Source organism: Calypte anna, chromosome 2 (assembly GCF_003957555.1).
Source record: "Calypte anna isolate BGI_N300 chromosome 2, bCalAnn1_v1.p, whole genome shotgun sequence".
In the NCBI taxonomy this organism is placed as follows: domain Eukaryota; kingdom Metazoa; phylum Chordata; class Aves; order Apodiformes; family Trochilidae; genus Calypte; species Calypte anna.
In genome coordinates this window covers 111,907,653-111,934,803 of record NC_044245.1, presented here as the reverse complement: position 1 = coordinate 111,934,803, position 27,151 = coordinate 111,907,653, and the positions used below count along the sequence as shown (strand labels likewise).

At 46.1% G+C, this 27,151-nt stretch overlaps 2 protein-coding genes across 2 annotated transcripts; both read right to left on the bottom strand.

The window, feature by feature from the left end:
* Window positions 1-5,800: 5,800 nt before the first annotated feature.
* LOC115597871 (transcription factor SOX-17-like) lies at window positions 5,801-7,632 on the bottom strand. The gene is made up of 2 exons (XM_030445453.1): window positions 7,280-7,632; window positions 5,801-7,004 (listed from the first exon to the last, which is right to left on the bottom strand). The coding sequence occupies exons 1-2, from the start codon at window positions 7,578-7,580 to the stop codon at window positions 6,061-6,063; spliced, it is 1,245 nt and encodes a 414-aa protein (XP_030301313.1). The 5' UTR covers window positions 7,581-7,632; the 3' UTR covers window positions 5,801-6,060.
* Window positions 7,633-15,045: 7,413 nt separating this feature from the next.
* LOC115597872 (transcription factor SOX-17-like) lies at window positions 15,046-17,000 on the bottom strand. Its single transcript, XM_030445458.1, has 2 exons — window positions 16,650-17,000; window positions 15,046-16,376 (listed from the first exon to the last, which is right to left on the bottom strand). Exons 1-2 carry the CDS (start codon window positions 16,948-16,950, stop codon window positions 15,433-15,435), a joined length of 1,245 nt encoding a protein of 414 aa, XP_030301318.1. The 5' UTR covers window positions 16,951-17,000; the 3' UTR covers window positions 15,046-15,432.
* Between the last annotated feature and the right edge of the window lie 10,151 nt (window positions 17,001-27,151).

Here is a 27,151-nt window from a genome sequence, read left to right as displayed (position 1 = left end):
TACTAACATCAATATTAGTGAGTATATTTGTAATAGTACAATTACAGACATCATACCCAATTCAAAAGTGTGAAAAATTGACATATATTGCATTCACAGAATCACAGAATTGGCTGGGTTGGAAGGGACCTCAGAGATCATCAAGTCCAACCCTTGATCCACTACCACTGCAGTTACCAGACCATGGCACTGAGTGCCACATCCAGTCTCTTTTTAAATATCTCCAGGGATGGAGAATCCACTACTTCCCTGGGCAGCCCATTCCAACGCTTGATCACCCTCTCCATAAAGAAATTCTAATGTCCAACCTAAACTTCCCCTGGCACAACTTGAGACCATGCCCTCTTGTCTTGCTGAGAGTTGCCTGGTAAAAGAGACCAACCCCCACCTGGCTACACCCTCCTTTCAGGGAGTTGTAGAGAGTGATGAGGTCTCCTCTGAGCCTCCTCCAGACTGAACAGCCCCAGCTCCCTCAGCCTCTCATCACAGGGTCTGTGCTCGAGTCCCTTCACCAGCCTGGTTGCCCTCCTTTGGACCTGCTCCAGGACCTCAATATCCTTCCTGAACTGAGGGGCCCAGAACTGGACACAGAAGTCAAGGTGTGGCCTCACCAGGGCTGAGTACAGGGGCAGAATCACTTCCTTGGACCTGCTGGCCACGCTGTTCCTGATACAGGCCAGGATGCCATTGGCCTTCTCTGATGCCAAATCTTCTTCACTTTGCTAATGGGAACTCACTGTTTTCACTGCTGATTTTAAAGGAATATGCATGTAGTCAAGGAGATGCATGCAGTCTAGGTCACAGTAACTTACAGAAGTGATACTCCTCATTAAAATAATCAAAGGATAAAACAAACTCAAGACTACATAACCTGACTACACTCTAGGCTTTCCCCCAGAAATCAATACTAATCTGTGCATTTGAAACCAGAATTTGGATTGTATAAATCAGTCCAAGCCCATGACTTCACAAATATTGATTTACCTTTCTGTTTAAATTGAACACAACCTTTATCCACAAAGACATATTCTAATATTCTTTATCTTTGTTCAACAGGGGACAAATTTTTGTTTTAAACAGGATGTGTGCAGGATAATTTTTGATTTTAAATGGCAATAACAAGAAGCTTTAAAGTAAATCAGACACTGTAAAGTAATCCCACAATGCCTTGGAAAGAACCCAAGACCCACTGGTAGCTAAATATATTCTCTAAGGGTAAATGGAGTGGCCACCTTCAATGTGAACAATAACTATATTCCCCTGATAACTCCACAGAATACTCCATGAAATGAGTTTTCTCCCTGATAAGGAAAAGGATAGAAATTTACTTTCTCTGAACCATTGCTGATTAAAAATGCAGAAGATGACAGACTCCTACTTTGGACAATTACACTGTAAAATATTCTTCTAATTCTTCTAATTAAGAACTTTGTTTCTAAAGCCTTACTCCTGCATTTTTTTAATATTTGTCTTATGTTTGAATAAATACAGCAGTTAGATTATGTTCCCTTTCCTAAACTAGTCCCTTCATAAATATCCCAAGTGCCTGAGTATTATACTGAGATTATATTGAATGCAAAATCTAAGTACAATGAGTGATGCCTGCAACTAAAGGAATCTCAGACTTGTCATTTCAAGAAGATGAAGTCAGTTTTCTACATCTTTATTGACACATTTAGACCACAATTTTTTCATTCCAGAAAGCTGGTTTAGCAGAGTGCAGAAGTACAGCACCCAGGTCAGGGAATCCCAAGCGCAAATACTGGTTGGGATGAGAATGGACCAAGAACAGCTCTGCAGGAAAGGACTTGGGAGTGTGGGTTGATGAGAAGCTCAAGATGAGCTGACAATGTACACTTTCAGCCTAGAAAACCAACTGTACCCAGGGCTCTATCAAAAGAAGCTTGGTCAGCGGGTCAAGGGAGGTGATTCTCCTCCTCTACTTCACTCTCGTGAAGTCCTGTGGAGTTCTGTGTCCAGATCTGGGACTCCCAACACAAGCAGGGCATGGAGCTCTTGGAGTGAGTCCAGAAGAGGGCCACAAAGATTATCAGAGAGCTGGAGCACCCAGCTTCACTTTCTATGAAGAAAGAGAGTTTGGGTTGTTCAGCTTGGAGAAGAGAAGGCTCTTGTGAGACCCCATAGCAGCCTTTGAGTACCTGAAGGGGGCTACAGGAAAGCTGAGGAGAGACTTTTTACAAGAGCTTGTAGTGATAGGGCAAGGAGGAATGGTTTCAAACTGAAAAAGGTTAGATTTGTATTAGATATTAGGAAGAAATTCTTCACTATGAGGGTAGTGAGACACTGGAAGGGGTTGCCCAGAGAAGTTGTGGATGCCCTATCCCTGGAAGTGTTCAAGGCCAGGTTGGATGGGGCTTTGAGAAACCTGGTCTGGTGGGAGGTGTCCCTGCCCATGCAGGGGGGGCTGTAACTACATGATCTTTATGGTCCCTTCCAACCCAAACCATTCTATGATTCTGTGAGCTTCAACTGAAACTGGTCAGGAATTTCTGAAAATTAGGCCAGGGAAAATATGTTCTTTCAGCTGTATTAAATTAATCCTTGGATCCTTTTGCACTATATTTTAATATTTATCCTGAGACAGGCATTGTCAGAGGTGTCACTACCATTGTCCTCTGTGAAAAGTTATACAAGTTCTAAAGTTGAAACTAAAATGGAAACTATATAAACTCTTAAAAATCACGAGGAGCAGCACTGGACAGTGCAAAGTGAAGGAGGAAGGCAAGAGAGGGAGCTTATAAAGATCAACTTACCTCCTAGGCTAAGAGCTGACATCAGCAGTGAGAGGACAGAGAAAAGAAGAGGAAAGATGAGGGGATGTAATGAGGTAGGAAAAATGGCACAGTTTGGGCATGAACAGAATCAGGAAATATTGAGGAGTAGAGGCAAGGATAGAGAGTGGGGAACTAGGATGGGAAAGAAAAAGGGCTTAATAAAATGCAAAGCCATTAGGGAAGGGGATAGAATGTAGATAGATTTTAAAGGGTAAAAATCTTGATATTTTGAGAAGAGACAGAGGATATACAAAGCACATAGGAATGTTAGGCTGTTATAGAAAAAGAAAAATGCAAATGTGAGGAAAAAATGACCATAAATTAGGCAGAGTATGGTAGGAGACTGTACCAAAAGGAAAGGTACAGAAAAGGCAGAGTCGAACTCACATCTGTCATTCCAAAAATGGGAATTGAACTAATTATTCCAGTCTTGACATCACTTTGTTGTCCTGCACTTTTATCTCAAAAAGCCCCTAACAGGTTTTGTTTCTGTCTTCACCTTGTAGCATGTCAAAATACAGGCTCATATAGCAGGAGAGGATAACTGCTGTTATGGGATGAGGCATTCCTCAGTTGCTGCTTCACTTCACTGATCAGCTGCACAAAGTTCTAGGAAGAAATCAGCCTTAGAAAGCAGATGAAGAAGGGACCATCAGGAGAAGAGGTCAAATGAGGTACAAAACTGGTTACCTAAAAGTTAAGGCACTTTAATGACACCGAGAACTTCACCCTGTAAATACAAAAGTCACGAAGTTGTATGTAATAACATATACATTCCCTCTGAGACTTAATGAGTTGCACCAGTCTTTTGCTCAGTCTGTTAGCTCTCACCAAAGGCAAGGGGACTTCAACTTGGGAAAGAAAAAGTGCTGAAAGTGCTTGAATTATGGAGCGTTGTGGTTTCAAACTTCATGTATCATTTCTGTGCAAGATATGGATTAACTAGGTTGGAGTTCTACAGAAAATTTGTATGTAATTTGCATTTAATGCCTATATCATACCATTATACACCAAAAGCTAGAGATGCACTGGTAACCTTAATTTTGGAAACTCTTCATTTAACCTTACTTTAGGATTTCTTAAATGAAGCTTATTTTTATTGGAAGATTTTTTAATTTTGTAACACATTTCAGCTAGGTAAAGTGGCTATAATACTATTGTATTATAGAAAAAAAAATGAATAATCTTGGGACACCTGTAATGAATCAATATTAAAAAAAAAGCAAGTTGAATTATTTCAATATACCTGGACATCTGTTTAGACTTTGAGCATCTAATGCTTGTTTCTGGTATTTGTTTGGATTTTTTAGAAAAACAATCTCTGTGAAGTGGCATGAGCAAAGGCACCTTCTGTGGTTTTAGCAGTCTGAAGAAGTGTAACTACCACAGAGTCACCATGAGGGATGGTCATCTAGGAGCCACAGCTGGACTAATACAACCTTTTGAACTATGGAGTTCACTGTTGTTAAAACTTACACTAGCCTAGAATTGTACCATGTTCACTGTTTCTTTCCAAACAAATATATTACAACAGGAATGTCTCCTGTGTTCTTAAAACACTGACATTCATGCAGTCTTAATTCCCACCTTGCACTCAGCACCTTAGTTTTAGAAACTTGACACTGGCCTGGATGTTTTCCTCATTGTAAAGCTGAGGGGAAAAAAAGTTGCTATAACAATCTGAGGCATTCTTTCAAGTGAACTTTTTCAATATTACACTTACATGCTGTTAAAAAAGTCACTGAAGTCAGTAGAGATAAATTGCCAGGGTTTTTTCTGACCAAAATAAACTTTCTGAATTAATAAATAAAATATTGTCTGTTCAAGTAGGTTTCTGCTAGATAAACTGTCTAATAATAATGGAGCTGGGTCTGTATAAATGTGTCTAGAAAATGGGCATTATCACCTAATTTTTATAAGAATGGATTACACAAATTTTTGCAGGATTTCTTCATCTACAACTCAGTAGTCTAATAATCTAGAGCATAAAGATAAAAATACTGTTACATAAAAATATATATATTATGAAATTCATTGATAGAACTTTTGAACTTCCATTTGCAAATCAAAATATTGGAAAATCTCCACTGTAATTATTGTAGGCTGACCCCAGCTACCATGTCTCAAATGGAAGAGAGACATAAGAAAAGCTGTTAGCTTTACACTTACCTGACAGTGTTATGAAAATGAGATGCAGTTGTACTCTCACAGTGGCAGAAAAGTCACAGAGCAATACAGCTGACCATGCTAAAAAAAAATCCTGTTTTAATAGCTTATTGATACTGGCAGTGGACTGAGAAGCTACTTTGTTTTTTCTCCTTACTGATAAAAGCCTGAACCCCATGACATAAAAATGGCCTAAACCTACAAGAAGGTAAATGACAAAAGGAAAAGAATTCATAAATACAGTACGAATGTTTCTTATGAATCATCTGGTTCAAAGAGAAATCACTCTGTAAAGCAAAGTCATCTTCACGTCTACAAATACCCAAATCCAGTGGGATTCCAGGCACACTTAAAAATCAGTATCTCAGTTTTTCCTAGCTTGTTGTGTTATGGAGTCTATAGTTTCAGGGACCAGGCTTTTACAAAAGCATTAATGCCAATTACAAACACCAGTGGGCACATATAAATCAGGAAAAAAAAAAATTAAAATCGCAGTTAAGTATTGTCACATATTCTGCACTAAAAGAGACAAACAGCAGAACTGGTCTGGCCATTCAGCTGTGTAACAGCAATACAGCCACACTTGGGAAAAACATCTTTGGCCCTGGAGACTACTTTAGAGCCATTGTCATGCTGAAAGAGAGTGTCACACACTATCTGCATTTGATTTACTCTACCTTAGGGTATGACTGATTTGAACTTGGATTTTTCTCCCTAGAGGGACATATGGCCAAGAAGGATAACAAACAGCCACAGAAAATTTTATTTTCCCGAAGTACAAAAAAAAAAAAAAAAAAAAAAAAAAAAAAAAAAACAGCTGTTTAAAACAGCTAATAAAAAGATGTTTTGGGCAAACAAGTAACGGTGAGAACGTTCAGGAGCAATGATAACTTTGGGCATATCCGTAAAAAAGATGTAAACGTGCTGGCACACACAGTCGAAAAAGGTTGCACCATCTTTTTAATCTGCACGATAGTAGCATATTTCCTCCCAGACGTGGTTCAAGAAACTCCCTCAGTAAGGTTCAAATAAATTACACAAATATGAAGGGGGGCCGGGCGCCTCCTTGCCGGTCCGTAGCGTGCCCCGAGCGAGTCCCTCATACATCGGGGTAGCCGCAGTAGTAGACGGCGGTGCTGGCGTCCGACACGGCCGAGGAGATGGGCCCCGCTCCCTCGGGAGCCGGCAGCCCGGCGCCGTCGTGGCCGGAGAAGGGCAGCCCCAGCTCGGGCTTGCAGGCGAAGCGCAGGTACTGCTCGAACTCGGTGCGGTCCACCTCGCCCAGCAGCTCCTCCTGCGGCAAGTGCTCCAGCTGCTCCCGGCACGGACCCGCCTCGGGCGGCGGCGACGGCTGACCCACCGGCCCCGACGGTACCGGCGGCAGCGGCGGGCCGCGGCCCGGGCCCGGCGGCTGGCACGCCTGCCCGTAGTAGGCGTGCAGCGGTGCCGGGCAGCCCAGCAGCCCCTGCAGCGACCCGCCCGCACCCAGCGCCTCGCCGGGCGGCAGGTGCCGGCGCAGCGCAGCCCCCGACGGGCTCTCGGCCGCCGCCGGGTGCCCGAACTCGGCCGCCGGGTGCGCGGCGTAGCCGTAGGGCACCAGCGCGCACTCCTCCTGCAGCCCCGCCGCGAAGAACGGCGCCTCGCTCTCCGCCGCGTCCAGCGGAGACGGGTCCGGCGTCGGCAGGCTGTAGCCGTCGAAGCCGGCGCCCAGCGGCGGACAGTCCCGGTAGTGGCCCGCGCCCGACGCCGACGCGTAGCCCTGATCGCCGTAGGCCAGGCCCAGGCCCTCCACGCACATCCTGCCGCCGACGCCGCCGACACCACCGCCGGCGGCGGCCTCGCTGCCCAGCCCGGGCCCCGCCGCCTCCGCCAGGCCGTGCTGCAGGAAGCCGCTCTCCACCCGCTTCAGGCGCTTCACCTGCTTCCGCCGCCGCGGCCGGTACTTGTAGTTGGGGTGGTCCTGCATGTGCTGCACCCGCAGCCGCTCCGCCTCCTCCACGAACGGACGCTTCTCCGACAGCGACAGTGCCTTCCACGATTTACCTGCCAACACCGGCACCGTCAACACCCGGCGGCCTCCCACCGACTCGCGACACCGACCACCGCCCCGCCCGCACTCCGGACCCCGACACCTCTGGCACGCCGGCCCACGGGTGCTCGTATTCCCCGCCTGCAGCCCGAGCACCTTAACCCGCCCAAACCCCTTGCCCGCCCAGAACTCTTGCTCCCCGGGAGCCCTGGCACACCGGCACCGCGGGCTCGCAACCCGCCCGGGCACCCCCCGCCGCTCCCGGCCCAGAGGGGTCCCCGGCGCTCACCCAGCATCTTGCTGAGCTCGGCGTTGTGCAGGTCCGGGTTCTGCTGCGCCAGCCGCTTGCGCTCGTCCTTCGCCCACACCATGAAGGCGTTCATGGGCCGCCGGATCCGCGCCTCGCTCTTGCTCCGCCCGCCCCCGCTCGCCCCCGACGGCGCCGTCTCGCCCTTCGCTTTCGCTTCGCCCAGCGGGCTCAGCGCCTCTGCCCAGGGGCACGGGCCCATGGCCGGCATCATGATGGGCAGCGAGCACCGGCCCTGCGCCTGGTCGTCGCTGCTGGCGTAGCCCGCATCGGGGCTGCTCATCTCCGGACGCGCCGCGCCAAGGCTCAGTGCTCCGCCGGGACCGCGACACAGGCTCGGCGCTCAGATCCCGCTCGCTGCTGCCGGCGCCCGGCCCTATTTGAGCTGCGGCGCGGCCAATGGGGCGGCGGGGGCGGGGGTGGGCGCGTCTCGGGACGGCGGCGGTGGGTCCCGCTGTGGAGCGGGGCGGTCCCCGGGGTACATCCCGGCACGGCCCGGCACCTGAGCAGGTCCCAGCCGCCTTCACGTCACCCGCATTCCCCCCACAACCGGCTGTCCCCTACGGGGTGACGGCGCGGAGCTGCTTCGGTGCACCCCCTGTCCCAGCGGGGCGGTGTAGCGGCGCGCACAGGAGAGGTTTCTTCCCATCTGGCTGTCACCGCCGCTGCTCCGCAGGATCCCCTCTGGCCCCTCGCCCTGTTCTCTGCCTTCTTGGCATGCTGATTCCACTAAATCACGGCATGTTTAAGCCGACACAGCTCATCGAAATGTTTAGAAAGGCTATGAAGACAAGCCTGTTTGGTTTGGTTCGGTTTGGTTTGGGTTGGGTTTTTTTTTTTCTTTACTCAAAAGGACTTCTGATGTTTTTGCAAATTATTTTTAATTGCCATCGTTCTGAGAATGGTCCTCATAAAAGGGACCTGCTCATCATCTGTAAGAATTCTGCCCTTTTTTATAGCCTTCTAGTATTCGATCGTGTTTTCAATCTATCGACGACCTCGTTTTTCACTAAGTACCACGGAAGACATTTGATTAGTGCCATATGTCGTGCAGGGAGAATGCATAACGAGATTGCCCATAATCGAGTAGCCAAGCCACTCTGCATGTCCTGGACTGTATTTGTCGAACCCTTTTTTCTATACAGAGCAACTGCTCAAGCCGAAAACATCCATGCCTATATATATGAAATTGCAACTTTTTATTTAAAGAAAGAGGCTGTGCAGGTACGGGGGAGAGAGGACACTGCATAAATCGTGCCCTCGTTAATGAAGCTTTTCGGCCGTTAAAGGATAACACCTTTTTTTTCCTCCAGAAAGGCGCAGTTTTCCTTGTGAGCCTCTCTGCGGAGCGGGCAGTGGCTCCCGGGCCGAGAGTGGAGTTGGGAGCACACCCGAAAACTCGAAGCCCTCGGGTAATTCCCTGTCTTCTTTCCACCGACCGACACAGAAATTTTTTAAGGCTTCTTTGCAGCTCCTTGCACGGTACCTCTGTGTTCGTGTTTCACGTTGGTCGAGACTAATAGAGCGTTGGCATGAGCTATTACATTCTTCATTTTCCTCATGAAATGTGGAAGTGGGAACCCGCAAAAACCGGGAAGGGCCCCGTGGCCCGACTTCGTACTCGAGGAATTCTCAAGTGTCCATATAATGATAATTATGTCAAATTAAGTTTGACAGAAATCCGTTCGGACAGAAACTGGCTGAATATTTTAATACTAAAACCCCTTAAACTGCAGGAAGGAGTAACTCCACTTTTTAACACACACATACACAAATGATTGTATTCTCCACATAAGTATTTCAGATGTCTCTAGTATACAAATATGCAGCCACTTGCTGTGACTGAGAATCGATTTTGGGGAGGAAAAATGGCATCCTCAAGGACAGGGGCGGTGGGTAGAGGACCTGTTTTACAACTCCGCATTTCTCTTAGCATGCAGCCTTCGAGCCTGAAGCCGCGCCGCTGCTATTCCCTAGCGCCTGCGCAGCGGCTCCGTCCTTGCCCGCCACGGCACCCGCCGTTCCTGCGGTTTGGCAGCGGGACAAAGCGGGGCCACCGCTGGGGCTTTCCCGGCAGGAGGCCGTCGGGCGAGCACTGGCTGTGACTGGTCGCCCCGTGAATCCTCCACCCGCTGACAGCGCTTCCCGTACCGACCCGGTTAACTTGGGAACAGGAGCCCGCTGTTCCAGCCTGGAGTGTGCTGCGTGCCGGATATTTGGGCAGGAGGCACGCAGTCTCACGAGGATGCTGCAGGTTTTCTTCGGCAGACACGAAATGGATTAGACGGGTCAAATCCCAGCTGACCATGTCAAATCGGTTCTATGATTCTATCAACTGCCTAAACAGAGGTTGCAGAAGGGGAGGGGAGTTGGAAGGGGGAGGGAGAAGAGAAAAGGGAGGGGGAGAGGAGGAGGATGCTCTCACTAGTAATTATCAGTGGGGAACTAGTAACTAGGCACGGGGAAAAGGCTTCAAGTTGAGCCAGGGAAAGTTTAGGTTGGCTGTGAGGAAAAAATTTATACAGATTTCTGATTGCTAAGCACTGGAACGCTGCCCAGGGAAGTGGTTCATTCAGAATCCCTGAATATGTTTAAAAATCACAGATGCAGTGCTTCGGGACGTGAGTTAGCAGTGGGCTGGTAAAGCTAGGTTAGTAGAGTTGGGCTAAAGGTTAGATTGGATGTTGTTACAGGTCTTTTCCAACCTGAACGACAGTTCTATGAAAGTACCGTCCATCAAGCTGGGATCACCTCACGCAATTCGTTCACAACACTTAACAACCTGACAGCATGAGTTTCAAGGAGTTGACCCGTAAAGCGGCTCTGTAGGTCATGGTCACCATCAGCAGCTACCCTGAATGATTTCCAGGCGCCAAAAATCAGACATTTACCTGTATAAAGAAATACCACTAGGAGAGGCGGCAAATAAGTCACATACTCTTCAAAATAAGCGTGGGTTTGGAACGGGTGTCAGAAGTAATGTGTTGTAAACGTGCAATTCCACCCAGTCTTCAGTCTCGGGACTCCACAAGAACCTATGGGACACTGAGATACGGAGGGAGAACAGATCATGGGTCTCGACAACAGCTGGGGCCTTGTAGCTCTGAACCGTTCTTTGAGCAGGCAGATAACTTACTTTTGTTCTACACGAGTGCAAACGCCTTCATAGCCTGACGTTTTACGGGATAGAAACATTATTCCCGCTGACAACTTTTTTTTGTTTCCTTCCAGCTAAACCAATAACATCGAGGATAGAAAATGGAGGAGAGATTCAGCAGCTTCCAAACTGGAGAGAAGTCACTCAGATGCCACAATGGGAGCAGGGAGAGTTACATAGCTGCTCTTGCTGGGGCCAGGATTTCCATCACAGTTGAAATCTCTACGCCATGGGCCTCCTGTGATCTCCTGAGTAAATCATTCAGGGTGAAACGCTTACATTTTAAGTATCAAAAAGTAAGTCTGCAAGCAGTCTTGGCTGGTTAGTGCACTGTGTTAGACCCAGAGACGGCTGCCTTATTTAGGATATTTTGGAGCCTGTATTCAAACACACATAAGGGAAAACAGTAACCATTTTTTAAATTTTTATTTTTTAATAGGAGGCAGAAGCAGATGAATGAGTGCTGATCTCGCGGTAAATAAATTAGTCAACACATTAATTCTCTCTGATTAGCGATTAGCGTTAAGTTCTCCAAATAGGAGGATTAATAAGGAACTTGAACACCTCTCTTATGAAGAAAGACCGAGAGAACGGGGACTGTTTAGCCTTGAAAAAAAAGAAGGCTGACAAGGGTTTTTATTAATGTCTATAAATATCTGATGAGTGGGTGTCAAGAGGAAGGAGCGAATCTCTTTTCAGTGATTCTCAGTAACAGGACAAGGAATAATCGTTGTAACATAGAAAGTTCACCTCAACATGAGGAGGAACTTCTTTACTGGGAGGGTGACGGAGCACTGGAACAGGCTGCCCAGAGAGGGTGTGGAGTCTCCTTCTCCGGAGAGAGAACCCACTGTATGCATTCCTCTGTGGCCTGCCCTAGGTGCTCTTTCTTTGGCAGGAGGGGTTCGACTAGATGATCTCTGGAGGTCTTTTCCAACCTCTAACACTCTCTGATTCTATGATATGTTGGTATGTAAGTGCTGGAATTCACAGAACTATCCATAACACAATCTACCCGGTGCGGCAGTACAGAGACAGCCACTGCCAGGTCCAGATGCACAATAACATCCACATAAAGGACCGGAGGAGATATTTGCTCTGCTTTGCTGTCCTGTTTGAATCGTTGGGCTATTACAGCCGGATTCCTCAGCGGGTTCCGAGGGGAAGCAAACCCCGGAGGACTGCGGGAGGCAGCCAGGGGTGAGGCCCCAGGCACGCAGCCGGCTCTACCCGCAGGCTGCGAAGAGCGGGTCCCGCCGAGACACAGGCAGAGCCCCGGGGCACACGGGCGGGGGTCCCGGGAGGGGAAGGACGGTGATCCCTCAGCTATTGTAAGGCCGGGGGCAGCCGCCTCCAGGCACCGTGCTGCTTTCATTTAGGCTCGTAACAAGGTCGCAAATGAGCTGTCGCTGTCACTTGGGCCGAGTGTCCCCGTGTGCTCGCACCGGTGCCATTGCCCCTTCCCGTGGGGATGGCTGTGGTTCCCAATACACCCTCCTGCGTTGGCATGCGAAAGGTCTGATTTTTTTTGTATGTCCTTCACAGGCCAAGTAAGCAGAGTAGGAGCCAGAAGAGGTATTTATTCCAAAACAAGGGTAGGGTCGCCACGTAAATAAAACTTGCCTACAGGGAGAAACTCTGCAGTAGTATTGCTGACGCTGTCTTCTACAGATTACTCTCTTTCTACTTAAAAAGTCATACAGCTACCAGAAACAGTCAGAAACCCACTAAGTAAAGTTTTTTTTCAGAGCACAAACCCACTGCTTCTGCCATTTCCAGTCCTAGCTACTCTCCACTAGCAAGAGTATTTTTATTCTCTGTTCCTGACTTCCCGGTCACCAGTTCTGTATAAATGAACCATGGCCTGGTTTTTAATTCAGCACCTTTGTCTGAAATTTGTTCTCTCTGACTAGGCCTTATGTTTCTACCAATTTGCTTACCTAAGACAGTGTATATAGACACAGACTTACACACAGAGATGAAAGCCTCTCCTACTGCAGTGTGACAGCACCCCCATAAAAAGCTTGGTTATGTTAGGAAAAATTGCTATCTGACTACAGACCTCTTGAAACACAACAAATCAGTAAGAGAGGGTCTAAAAAGGAAGAGCTGACCATTTTTTGGGCACAAGTGACCTGAGTGAGCTGCAGAGCATTCCTCAACGTAAGGGGCCTGAAGTTGCTGTCCTGCTACAGATGTTGTTGAAAAGGTGAGTAGCTGTTTTGGCAAAGTTAGACAAGCATCTAAAGATGCCACTCTGTCTTTTTGGTGAACCTAAGGGAAGAGCAGATGAGGTTTCCAAGGAGAAAACTGCCCCGGGTGCAGTGCCAGGAACGGGGTGGCAGTGACAGACCCCTACTCTGTGTGAAGAGGCCATAAGGCACCTCGATCTTTAGCACATACTTGTAGCCTTCTCCACAGCCTCTCGAGGTAGGTAGCGACTGCTTCCACCTCCTGATTCCCACAACCGTGCCGTGGATAATACCTGTGAAAGATAATTATTCATTTTTGGGTCATTCTTTTAACACCCAGTTGTCATGGGCACTCGTGAGGGAAGTTTAATGTTTGGAAAAGCCTTACAAAAGGCCCACAAGGCAGATTTAGCTATCACTTAGAATCAGAAAGTCGAGGTATACTCTGTGAACTGAGGGACTGGACAGAGATTCAAGAATTTTGCTCCAAGAATACCCGCAGTGCATAAACCCACCACATTTTAGATAAATTCAGACTGTTCTCTGGGGAAAACAAACAAACAAACAAACAAACAAACAAACACAAAAGCCCAAAGAAACAAACATACCCACAATTAATGCTCCTTGGATTTTAGTCGGCAAAAACTCAGTGCAAATGACTGTGATAAGATCTGCCTACACATCATCACCATACAGTTTAACACCCAAGACTGCTGTGCTGACCAACTCTTTTCCTAAAGCTTATATATTTATTTACCACAATTTGCTGTCAATCACTTCGGTATCATTAGAAAAATTAAGTATTATTATGAAAGTAAGTATTAATTATTTAATGTTAGTATTAATTATTACTTACTTACTTAATTATTACCATGAAAGTTAAGTAGGAGCTTTTCAGCTTTTGTCATGTACCCATTTGCAGTTTCAAGTTCTCTTCAACTGTTCCAATTCAACTGCAGAATGAAGGAGAAAAGACAGGAGAACTTAGACCTAACTAAAAACTTATGAGAAAAGGTGGCCAAACTTACCGAAAGTATTGACGTATTGTGAAAATCAACTAAAGTGATCTTCCTCCAGAAATCCGTGAACTTGGGTGAAAAGGGAAAATACAATTTAATTTCATCTTGTGGGTTAAAACCGTGTAACAGGAGTATTCTCATGCATATTTCTTTAATGGGTTTATGTACCTATGCTTAGGACCAGGTCTTAATTTTTTTTCCAAAATAAAGCATCAAGGAGATATTTAATGACTGTCCTTGTCCACCTCAATCACGAATATATAAATTTTATCGTGTACACGAGGAAAAGGAGTGAAGACAGTGGCAGGGTGGTTGTTTGGGGTATACCTTAGAAAACTGAAGACTATTTGAAAAATAAAATGAGAAGATTAAGAAACTAGAGAGTAGACTATTTTACCGAACATTATGTGTTTCAGCGCATTTTATTTCAGGACACACTAATAGCCTGGAATCACGCAGATAATTTTTGCCAACGAGGCTGTACCTGAAGCTCACTGACGAAAGCATCTTGCATCTGGGTCTGTGTACCCTATTTTGTGTTCCACAGGTACAAACATAAGCCTCTTTAAATGTAATTTGGAAACGCACCCAATTTAATTTCCCCTGCTCCTGAAGACAGGTTAATCAGTGGTGAAGTCTGTCACTTCGGCCTCGGCCCCCTCCTCCCCGGAGCTCAGCTCCACTTAAGTTATCTTAGAAAGCAAACGACCCACATGACTGTTCCCCCCTCCCCTGGATTAAAGTATTAAACGTAATTGATTTATCTGTCCCCCCCCATAGCTGGACTCAGTCCTACCACCTAAATAATTTTTTTTTTTTCCCCACGGAAAATGAAGTGCAGACCATACATTTGTGAATGACAAAGATATTTCTATCCAGTCGCGAATGCATAGTAGAAGGAATCTTTTTAGGATAGGAAAGTTTAAGATTCTTTGACGTAAGGTTGAAGGTGTAGCCGCGGTTGGGTGCCGCAGCGGGCTGCTCCGGGCCGGCCTCCCCTTTTAGAGGTTCGTGGAGGAATATTTCACCTACTTTGAACCCTGATTTACTGTTCTCGTTTTCCTGACATACTTCGATGAGAGCTTTCTTGTAGCGTGTTTCAAACATAAAATAGCCGGTTGATTTTTTTTTTATTATTCATTCAAACTTAAAGCGACCGTATGTGAAACCTTCGAAAAAGGCTAAAAAAAAAATTTAAATTAAATAACAGCAGAGTCAACAGTTTCTGAACGCTTGGAATTTTGATCATAATTCGAGCAAAAGAGACGGAAGAAAACTAGAAAGTCAGAAAGGGTGACAGAAAAAAATGCTTAGTGCGAGGAATATCAGTAAAAGTGGTTTAAAAGCAGTAATTAAATCACAAGGGATGATAACACCTCCTTGAGACGATATCAGCAACCATTTTTATTATTTCCCATTTATTTGTAAAAGTGCAAAATTACTCTGTACAAATCCAACGTATAAAACCAACACTCTGTACAACAATACAAAAGCATACGGATCTCTAATAAGATCTCAGAAATTGTATTCCATGTGTATAACTAAAATCACGATTCCACAGCAGGAATATTTTTACATGTCACTGTCGGACAGCGATGGTAAAACCTGCACCACCTAGACAGTGAGATCTTTTAGACAGTGTCGCCTTTTAAACCTCGAGCAGGTCACGAATACCCTGTCAGTTCTCAAGATTCAAATAAATTACATAAATATGAAGGGGGGCCGGGTGCCTCCTTGCCGGTCCGTAGCGTGCCCCGAGCGAGTCCCTCACACATCGGGGTAGCCGCAGTAGTAGACGGCGGTGCTGGCGTCCGACACGGCCGAGGAGATGGGCCCCGCTCCCTCGGGAGCCGGCAGCCCGGCGCCGTCGTGGCCGGAGAAAGGCAGCCCCAGCTCGGGCTTGCAGGCGAAGCGCAGGTACTGCTCGAACTCGGTGCGGTCCACCTCGCCCAGCAGCTCCTCCTGCGGCAAGTGCTCCAGCTGCTCCCGGCACGGACCCGCCTCGGGCGGCGGCGACGGCTGACCCACCGGCCCCGGCGGTACCGGCGGCAGCGGCGGGCCGCGGCCCGGGCCCGGCGGCTGGCACGCCTGCCCGTAGTAGGCGTGCAGCGGTGCCGGGCAGCCCAGCAGCCCCTGCAGCGACCCGCCCGCACCCAGCGCCTCGCCGGGCGGCAGGTGCCGGCGCAGCGCAGCCCCCGACGGGCTCTCGGCCGCCGCCGGGTGCCCGAACTCGGCCGCCGGGTGCGCGGCGTAGCCGTAGGGCACCAGCGCGCACTCCTCCTGCAGCCCCGCCGCGAAGAACGGCGCCTCGCTCTCCGCCGCGTCCAGCGGAGACGGGTCCGGCGTCGGCAGGCTGTAGCCGTCGAAGCCGGCGCCCAGCGGCGGACAGTCCCGGTAGTGGCCCGCGCCCGACGCCGACGCGTAGCCCTGATCGCCGTAGGCCAGGCCCAGGCCCTCCACGCACATCCTGCCGCCGACGCCGCCGACACCACCGCCGGCGGCGGCCTCGCTGCCCAGCCCGGGCCCCGCCGCCTCCGCCAGGCCGTGCTGCAGGAAGCCGCTCTCCACCCGCTTCAGGCGCTTCACCTGCTTCCGCCGCCGCGGCCGGTACTTGTAGTTGGGGTGGTCCTGCATGTGCTGCACCCGCAGCCGCTCCGCCTCCTCCACGAACGGGCGCTTCTCCGACAGCGACAGCGCCTTCCACGATTTACCTGCCAACACGGGCACCGTCAACACCCGGCGGCCGCCCGTCCACTCCCGACACCGACCACCGCCCCGCCCGCACTCCGGACCCCGACACCTCTGGCACGCCGGCCCACGGGTGCTCGTATTCCCCGCCTGCAGCCCGAGCACCCTAACCCGCCCAAACCCCTTGCCCGCCCAGAACCCTCGCTCCTCGGGAGCCCTGGCACACCGGCACCGCGGGCTCGCAACCCGCCCGGCACCCCCGCCGCTCCTGGCCCAGAGGGGTCCCCGGCGCTCACCCAACATCTTGCTGAGCTCGGCGTTGTGCAGGTCCGGGTTCTGCTGCGCCAGCCGCTTGCGCTCGTCCTTCGCCCACACCATGAAGGCGTTCATGGGCCGCCGGATCCGCGCCTCGCTCTTGTTCCGCCCGCCCCCGCTCGCCCCCGACGGCGCCGTCTCGCCCTTCGCTTTCGCTTCGCCCAGCGGGCTCAGCGCCTCTGCCCAGGGGCACGGGCCCATGGCCGGCATCATGATGGGCAGCGAGCACCGGCCCTGCGCCTGGTCGTCGCTGCTGGCGTAGCCCGCATCGGGGCTGCTCATCTCCGGACGCGCCGCGCCAAGGCTCAGTGCTCCGCCGGGACCGCGACACAGGCTCGGCACTCAAATCCCGCTCGCTGCTGCCGGCGCCCGGCCCTATTTGAGCTGCGGCGCGGCCAATGGGGCGGCGGGGGCGGGGGTGGGCGCCTCTCGGGACGGCGGCGGTGGGTCCCGCTGTGGAGCGGGGCGGTCCCCGGGGCTCCTCCCGGCAAGGCACGGCGCGGCACGGCCCGGCACCTGAGGATGTCGACCCACACGTCCCGGGCAGCACTGTTCCCGCCCCCGTGTTGACGGAGGGCCTGCTTCGGAGGAATCGGCAGTGAAATAATCACCGTCCCGCGGCCTTCAGCCGTGATCTCCGCAATCCCATCAGAGAGCCGCCCACCGAGGCCATTGAGCTACCGGACTGTCATCAGTCCAATAAGCTCCCATGACCGGCCCGGCCAAAACGGGGAGCCCAGAGCAAAGGAGACACAACAGAGGTGGACGGAACAGGTTATTTCCAACCACAGTTAAATATCCCGTAAGACCAGAGGGACACAAGGAGATGCTTTTGTCCGCAGAGTTGGAAAGTAACTTTGGAAGAATAAGCCAAGTCAGCACCTGTGTCTCACACCCCCTTCCCGTGCTACTTTGACATATATTATTACCTAAAGAGCCCGTGAAAGATGGAAACTGCATGGGACAGTAGCACACACTAAATAACTATGAAATATATTTTATTCCACATTTTCATACTTTCCAATAAGGTTATTCAATATCTGCGAAAAGGGAAGATATTAATTTTTTTTTAGCGTAAGGTGATTTAGTCATTATTTAAGTTGAGCCTTGCAGTACCTATTGCTTGCTGAATAACCTTGTTCAGGATTTCTCCAAATAAACTGTAAATACAAACATAGGTCTGTCGAGTCCCTCTTTTTAAATAAACACAAATTCTATCTCGCTACCATGTGTTGTTCTTTGGCATACAGACTAATGTAAAATACGGCGTTTTCATGGGCACTCTGATTAATATTTGTATTGTTATGTGGTGCTATTAAATGCACCAATGCTTATTTGAGAAACCATTGAGCTTTAAACTGAAGATCAAAGAGGTTTATTTGGATAAGGACAGTTTTGTTTGGGCAGCCACTTCGATCAAATAGACCAATATCGTAAGAATTCTTTCTGAAATTAAATTAATGAAGCCAGTAACTCCATTAACTTATTCTATCACTGAATTTCCTGTCTTGTGAAACGTTTTAAAACTTAGTCCTTTACAGTTGATAACAGGCAGATATTCTAAAAAGAATAAAGATGTGGCAAACGGTAGCTGGTCCTGGGACTAAGGACTAACAGTGGGGACGATAATTCTCGGGGCTCTTCTGCATTCCTGCTTTCTGCTCTTCTCCTTTTTGTTAGAGATTACAAACAAACGATATATTTCCAGACTAATGGCATCGTGTATTATTCTGAGTTGCAAGGAGCTAAAACCATTGCCAAACTACTAGTGTGTGCTGAAAATAAAGCAAAACCAAGGTTTTAGGTTTCGGGGGTTTGGTCGGGTTCGTTTGGGGTTTTTAATTTGGTTTTGTGTGTGTCTGTTTTGTGGTTTTTGTTTGATTTTGGGGGATGGTTTTCTGGGTGTTTCGGGTGTCTTCTTTTGGGTTTTTTGTTTGGTTGGTTTGAGGGGGTTTTTTTGGGGGGTGGATTTTGTTTGATGATTATTTACTTATTTACTTATTTAGGGGGGGTATTTTCCCGTTTAAACACTCGGGCTAGTCCACCACAAAGAAAGGCAGCGACTCAAGCTTTTCTTCCTTGTATCAGATGCTGTAAAAATGGCCCTACACATGGGTACGTATGAATTAATTTCATAGAAGTATATAGTAACACCATTCTTGCACAAGTATAGTGCATTTCAATTTCATTGTGAAGGAAGTTCATCGGGACACACTCTGCATACAAAGCTGACTGTCATCACAGAACTGGTGACATTACCTGGGAAAGCTTGCTAGGAATTAAGTGGGTTCTTTTCAAACCGTTTTTAGCCCCACACCTTTGGGACGCTTACTTAGGGCGTATCTTTTTCAGGATGGTGTGCAAGTGACTTAAGTTTTGTGGTTGATGTTGCAACATTTCTTGACCCGACGTGCCAGGACTCAGAGCCCTCAATCCTAGGCCAGCTACCCGAGGACAGATCGTGCACGACGGTACTCGGAGAAAACGTGCACGACGGTACTCGGAGTTACACAGAACCCGAACCGTGTCTGAAGTAAACTCGTCCAGGAGGAAAGTGTGCATATTTTCCCCTGCAGGGAGCAGAATAGGCAGCTGAGGGGAGAAAGCAAGATAACTTCCAAGCAAAACAAAAGTCAAGAAGGCTGTCCTAAAACCAAGTCGCTGCATTTTCAAGGATTCCCAGGTCAGTTCCTAGCTCATGCCCTATTACTGACTCAGACGAAACTGACCTCTGGGACTTTAATGCCCGTGAGAGGATATTACCTTATTTTGAGAGCTGGTCCTGTTAAAACGCCGAACGGTCGCTTTTACTCTATTTAGCAGAAACATTTTCGTGAGCCAAGGAAACGAATCCTGCAAGAGCTTGCACTAAAAAATGTCACTTCCAGCAGAAAAGAAAATGTTTTTCTCTATAATGAACGTGAAGTAATAAGCTAAGCAAACTGCCGCTGACTTTGTTTGGGAGATTTGTGCAAAGTGTTTCTACAGCTCATTGATCTGGGATCAAAGAAAGAAAGGTGTGTTTTGAATCCAAGCCGAGAAAGTAAAAGCTCGGTGGATTGTACGGAAAATATTGGCAGTTTGTGACCCTCTCGGTGTTCCTGGTGTCCTAAATACATTATCTCACAGCTTTTCTCGCTTTCTGTTTTGTCTCTTGAAGTATTTTTGCACTGTAACTTTAAAGCACACCGCACAGAACTGATTCTGACTCAAGTTGCGCTCTTTGCTTATACACTTCGCTGAAGCGCTTAGTGAAGGGCTTCTTCTGATGCTCCCGAAACCTTCGTGGTCGCACGACTCCTGGGGTCATTCGTTAACTTTCCCAACCTAACAATGCCGCCGAGAGTTCATCCCTCTGATTTATTGACCTTTTAAACCCGCCAGTACACAGCGCGGGGGCGCGGAGCGGGGATCCTCCGGCGAGAGATGTGTTTCTATTTCAGGTCCATTACAGAATGCGGTGTTGGAAGTGGTGCTCCCAGCGTTATCAGAGTCGACCACAAATGCCACATGAAAAGCAGCAAACATCCGGAGGGTTTCCTGCAAATCGAGCAGTTTCTCAAGAAGAGAGCCTTTTTTAAACGCGTATTTAAAGGCAACACGCCTCGCCTCTGCAAAGCAGTTCAAAACCACTAAATGAAAACACCCCAGCCCTATAATGCTGCAGAGTGCAAGAAATCTCCCCGAATCAAGACTTTTCGGGATTTTGCATTAAGAAAGTGCATGGATCAAAGAGGCTCTGTTCAGGAATGACCTACTATTGAAAGGAAAATAAAAATAACAAAAAAAATAAAATAAAACTAAAACCGTCCCTTTCAGAAACTCTGTAACTATTGAAGTTAAATACAACGCAACAGTAGTCTCCCAACATTGAAAGCTACTGGTTCGCCTGCGTCAGCTTAATCTTTTCCAGCAAAGGCACACGTACACCCAAACCCGCAAAAAGCTTCCTGCTCCTGTGTGCACGCAGCACCCAGAGCGGAGGAAATGCGTCCCTGGGCTGCAGAGCTGCGGGGGACAGACAGGAGGCTGGGGGAACGACAGCACCGTCCCGCACAGTGAGCTGCCCGTGTCTGTGCTTTGGGGTGTGCGAAGCAACCGAGGCCTCGGCGGAGGGATAGGGACGTGTGCGACTCCCGCTCCGAGGTAAGAGCCTTCTCGCCTCCCGGCGGACACGAGTGGGGTCCCCCACGGAGCCACCCGGCCTGCGGGATCGGGGCCAGGCAGAGGCGTGTGGCACCGCGGGGCAGGAGGCAGAGGGGCCCCCGCCGCCTCCCCGTTCCCGGCTTCTCCGTCCGCCCGCTCTGCCCCTTCCTCCTCGGCTTCCTCGGGGGTCGAGCCGCTTTCCGCAGCCCGCTCTGGAGGACGTAAGGTGCGGGGCAGAGCCGCCAGTGCTCCTTCTCCTAGGAAGGAGTTAACTCTGCCGCCCACGGGACTGCTTGGGCTTGGCTTTAGTGCGGCTGCAACGCCTTCCCTACCCCGTCTGAAGACATAAATCAAATGTATGGGAATCAAGGGGAAATGACATCTGTAACTGACACGAGTGCCGGCTGCTTCTGGAGTAGCTATTGCAGAGGGATAATACGTGGACCCAAATTCCGATAAAGTTAATGCCAAGTGCTACTCAGGTTAAATGACATCGAAAGGAGGCTAGAAACGGCACTTTTCTTTAAAAGAAAAAAAAAAAAAATCAAAACCAAAACAAAACCAAACAGCGACAACAACCAAACCGGGAAATTTAGACCCAAGGTTTATCACCCATTATTTTCACAGATTTATCCACTCCTTGAATATAAAGAATAATTAATGACACTAAGATTACAGACCTGTTACATCTTACTCTGTAAATTAAATTGACAACAGTTTGATTAGATAAGGAGTTTCCAGTTTCATTCCATCTGACAGGGAGTTGCATAGGACCACAGAGCAGTACAGTAGCTGGGGCTAGGTAGAACCCCCCTACACCTGAATTTCCAAGAACAGAAATCCTGTTAGTTTGTTAGTTTCCACACAAGTAGAAGAAAAAAAAACTCCTGTATACAATGCTGGAGCCCATCCAAAAGATCAGTGATGTGAGCTGAGCTAAAGAATTTGGCCCAGCCTCGGGGTTTGTATTTGTGCTGGTTTTAGGTCAGCAGAGCTACTGCAAACTTGTACACTATAAGATTTATTCTGACATGCTAGGTGCTTAGTGAAGGACAAGCCATGTAAGTGTATGATTTAAAAGCTAACCTCAGATACACTGGAATTGAATAAATTTCTTTGTTGTCATCACTCAGGTCCCAGAGTGTCCTTAAAGAGGCCAGAAGAACAAATGGCATAAGATATTCTCTAGAAGATGGACTCTGCTCCTTTGTATAAACATACTGTATTTATATAGAAATTTCTTCATTAGGTAGCAATATTTAACAATGATTCCAAAGTGTAAAGTTCTTTGTTTTTACCCAGAATAAAATCTTTATATTAGAGAAACAAGTACCTGGGCCTGGAGCTGGGCAGTTACTGTTCCATCACACCCATTACTTTCTGTCACAGAAGAGATATGTGGGATTTTAGCATATGGAAATAACAATATCCTCATGGTTTAGCAGAAGTGTGTTAGTGATACTAGCAAAGTTATTAAATGTTAATGTCTGAATCCAAACATCAGTGTCTTGCCATCTGCAGCTCTACATGAAACAGTGGTGATGAACAAGTAAGAGCTGACAGAAATTAAGAATGGATTTAAACTCTCAGTGACACTAAAGCTGAATAAAACCTTTTTTTTCCAAGATTAACAATATGATACATTTATTTTTCAGAAAAAAATAATAAAAAAAGGCATTGCTGTGCTTTCCTTCTCTGATATTAGAGGCCCTGGTAATGATGTTTAAAAAATAACTTCTCATACATGACCAAAAAGGGCATTATCTGTAACTAAGACATGCAAAATTTGATGCTGGTTTTGCAAATTAAAACATGAAATTGCTTAAGGTTGTAATTTAAAAATTGTTCTGGATTTTCATTTTCCCTTTGCAACTACATTCAGTGTTTAAGTGCACAACAACTTTCGACATCTGACATTTATCTAGATAAATAGACTACAAAAAGAAAAAAACCCAGGCAGTTAGAAAATTCAGGAAATTAATTTGCTTTCACTTTTTGATAGCTGCAGCTGGCTAGTTTTCTGATATTTATATTCCTTCATTACTCTTAAAACATAAAAAATAAAAAATACTTTTGATATAATTTTAGTATTTAGTATTTTAATACTAATGGTCCATTGAAACATGATATAAAGCTGTAAATGATAAGAAAAAGACACCTGAACATCTGCCAGATCCAAAGTAGTCAACCTTATCATGCTACTAATGCTATTTACCCAGTTTGTAGCACTTTTAGTGGCAGACATCTGCTTGCTTTACAGGGCAAAATGGAGCCTATACTTTCTCTGCCTAGAATGTATTAATAGTCTATGTTGTGAACACCTGCAATTCCCAGTGAGAAGTCCAAAAGAAGACAACAAAACCTCTCTCAGGATTACGCCTGACACATCTAAGAGCTTTAAATAGAACAAAAGAGTTAAGATGTAAAAATCCTCCAAGCTAAGGAGAGCAATACAGTTTTGGGGCTTTTTTGATCCAGTCATTATTACTTGGACTTGAGGTATGTTTAGAATTACCTGGTGACAGTTCAGCAGTCACACCTATTTTACTTGCCTGGCCTATTGCTGTTTGTACAAAATCTAAGGACCGAAAGTTCCTTTTCCTTCTCCTTTGTCCCCTTACCATCACCTTTTTATCTTCACAACACCCTTTGAAGGATATTTACTGAAAGGATGAGAGAGCAGTTATCACACAGAAAACTGAAAAAAAAAGCCCCCAAAACATCCCACTAAAAAAAACCCTGTCCCAGGAATTTCAGTAAACCTACTCTGTAGCTAGATCAAGCAGCAGAGATCCTTACTCCTACTGCAAACAACCTACAAGATCTAAGGCAATTTCTACCCAGCTATCTCCCATTTACCAGTTGCATTAAGATAGGATGCCTGTTTAACTGGGTTCTAGATGTAAACGTTGCAAGAATATTTAATTTAGAACCTTTGATTCAATTATAAGTTTAAAGATTTTTTTTTAACTTTTAAAATTTCAGTCATTTTCTTTAGGAAATAGTTTGTGTAGTACCTACTATGTGTCACATTGACTGCCTTCTACCATTAAACCCTGGGGTTTGAATTAATGAATGTGAATCAATGTAGCAAGGTAGCTTACTACAGAGCTTTACTTTCTGAGTTTGTATGTCTAGAAATATACTTGCTACCAAAGAAATCATATACATTCTTTTTAATTATTATTATTCAGATCAGCTTTCTGCAAAAAGTAAAGGTACTAAGTATGCTCAGTACTGAATAAACTGATTAAGTGCCTAGAAATATGAACCAGCTACACTGGTGATTTACTAAGGCTACAGAAGTGTAGGATGCTGAAATTACCTTTCACAACTGTAATACTTAATTTTCCACAGGCATCTCTTTCAAGCAATCAGTCTCCAACTCCCTGAAAGGACGGTGTAGCCAGGGGGGGGTTGGTCTCTTTTACCAGATGACTTTCAACAAGACAAGAGGGCACGGTCTCAAGTTGTGCCAGGGGAAGTTTAGGTTGGATATTAGAAAGAATTTCTTTACAGAGAGGGTAATCAGGCATTGGAATGGGCTGCCCAGGGAAGTAGTGGATTCTCCATCCCTGGAGATACTTAAAAAGAGACTGGATGTGGCACTCAGTGCCATGGTCTAGCAACCGCAATGGTGGTTCAAGGGTTGGACTTGATGATCTCTGAGGTCCCTTCCAACCCAACCAATTCTATGATTCTATGATTCCTAGCCTTCCCTCCCAGTAAGTGAAAAATTGCAAAATTTACTATTACAATCTGTGTCACTTCAGGAAATAAAGACAATGAGTGTGACCAGTTGCTAGCTGCACTTTCTATGGCAGTGGATGTGGGTGCTCAGGTACTGTGCTAGTCCATTAAATAATATAATCTGAATTAGGACGAGCTGAAACACCTAGGTAGTTCAGTTGACAACCACTCAGCCACTCACCAGAGGGAGCCCATTTTCCCCAAAAGCCATCATCTGTAGTACAGCCAACCTGCTACCTGCTGGGGCCTGGGAACTACCCCTCTCAAAACTCCACAGGAGCTGGAAGGAGCAGCTGCCAGCTAAGTCACACAGACACAGCCTGAACCAGAAAGTACAGAGATGTAAAAGATGATGATGTAGCTGCCTGATTAATACTTTCTGTGGCACAAAATGTACTTTTATGAAGAAAATGCTACTTTTGCCTTTGAAATGGAACTTTTCTGAGGCAAACCAGTCATATGTCTGGTAGCATATCACTGACAAATGTAAATATTTTACATTGTTCTTCAATAGCTTTCACATTACTGTCTTTTAGACTATATTTATGACATATTGCTATTAAATACTTAAAGCTAGGTTCTTGCAAGAAAAGTATTACTTTTTCAATATAAAAATAAAAACTTTTCAAAGAAAGACACATCTCATTTTATCTTTCTTTGAAGGGAGGAACCAGCTTCCTAATGTATTAGTAATTCTCACATATTCTTTAAAGTATAACTAAAAAAACCTTAGTAATCCAACTTGCATTGCAATTAAGCAAAGAAAAAAGTATGAGCTCATAGCTAGCACTGGAATAAGTCCTGTTCAGGAAGGACCTGCAGCTCCTTCCAGGGCCAGATTGTGTGCACATGATCAATGCTTGGAACAGGGCGTAACACAAGAGGTTTCTTGGCAGCTTTCAGAACATGACAGAGCTGCAAAAGTTACTAAATTTTGTTGTGTGTTTTTTTTCTGGGTTGTTTTTAATCTTAGGCCAGCTAAACACATGATCCATTTAGCTGTAAAGCTACCCTGCTGCCTATCTAAACAGGAAAACCTTGCTAGTGAAGATGAAGTTCCATCAGCATGCATGTGTTTCTGGCACTGAAAGATTCCCTACAGCTGCTCACTTCCTGCTATCTGTCCTTTTTTTTTTTTTTTTTACTTCAGTATCATAGAATATTATCAAGTTATTACTTTTGGTTTAATTATCTCCTTTGTTCTTCAAACGTTTATTTCTTAATTAATGAATAATAAATTTCTCCAGCATTTTGCCTTTCTGCAGGTACTCCTCATCAGCAGTCAGGAGATGCCACAGCACAGACCCAAACTACTGCTAAGTACAAACCAATTGATTATTTCCTATCCATAGAAAGCAAAATTATTAGTGCAAAGATTTTAAAATCTCCCTTTCAAGATTGCAACAGTGCAGCCACACGTTTTGTCACGTGTCAGACTAATTCAATATCAGAGTTCAAGCAACAAAGAATTGATCTGGGTAAGTAATAGCTTATCAGAAGTTGGTAATTGATAATTATATGAATGATTTCTAACTAATTCTTAGGAATTTTTTCCAGCCTGTAACTTCAGAATGGTGAAATACAACGTGAACTACTAATTTTTATTTAAATATGTGATTACAGAACTAAGTCTGGATATATCACCTGTCTTTGAAAGGGTTTCATACTCCTGGGGACTTTCTGGTCCATCAGCTTTCCCTCATCAAATACTGAACCTTAACATAGCACTGACCAGACACAAACCTATCAGAACTTCACTTTACAGGAGCAGCAAATTCATTTGAAATTGAAACAAGAAGATAAGAAAAAGTTATTAAGTTACTAAATTACAGACAGGCATGAGTATGGAATTTGGGAAATCCCTTTAACAGATGAATATGGGGTTCATGATTATGTCTCAAGAGTACTCTAACTGTTAAGAACACAAAAGAGTTGTAATTTTTCCACTAAACAGAAGTTACACATTTGATAGCATGCTTGTTGATTTTATACATATGTTTATAAACAACAGTATTTTATGTCATTGTCTCAGTCTGAAATTTCAAATTTCATGCTTCAAAATTGCTGTAATCCAAACAACCACTGCTGATCACTGCAAGTGGTTAGTAAACATGAATGATAATTTTCTTGTTTAAAGAAAAAAATACTCAAAGCTGTTTTTTCTTTTGCTAGAGATTTTTTGATAAAATAGAAATTTAAGAAATTTAAGAGTTTAAAAACTAGTAGGTTGTGATATACATTCAGACTCTGTCCTGAGCAGAAATATCACTGGGAAGATCACAAAGCATTCAAGGTTATGTTTTAAATTTCTAGCCAGAATCAATAAATCCATCCTAGTTACTTTATAGCAGATACATGCACCAGGGAAAGTTTTAGTTCACGAACCAATCATTATCCGCTGTTACATTAAAAATAATTTTAAAATGGCTAACTAGATTTAACCCTAGAAGAAAGGTTGGATACCTTAATAGCATTAAGACCATTTCTCAGGAAGTAAACAATTCTAAATCAATTGTATAAATTCCACAGCAACAAAAAGAGCTCTGAGCAGACCCCAGTTCCATGGAATAGCTGCATGTCTAAACAG

What these genes read in the sequence shown, in the direction of transcription:
- LOC115597871 (XM_030445453.1), bottom strand. Translation starts at nt 7,580, where the DNA reads ATGAGCAGCCCCGATGCGGGCTACGCCAGCAGCGACGACCAGGCGCAG. An exon ending in CGAGCTCAGCAAGATGCTGG is followed by an intron (nt 7,005 to 7,279) that starts GTGAGCGCCGGG and finishes CGGTGTTGGCAG; the next exon opens with GTAAATCGTGGAAGGCACTG.
- LOC115597872 (XM_030445458.1), bottom strand. Translation starts at nt 16,950, where the DNA reads ATGAGCAGCCCCGATGCGGGCTACGCCAGCAGCGACGACCAGGCGCAG. An exon ending in CGAGCTCAGCAAGATGTTGG is followed by an intron (nt 16,377 to 16,649) that starts GTGAGCGCCGGG and finishes CCGTGTTGGCAG; the next exon opens with GTAAATCGTGGAAGGCGCTG.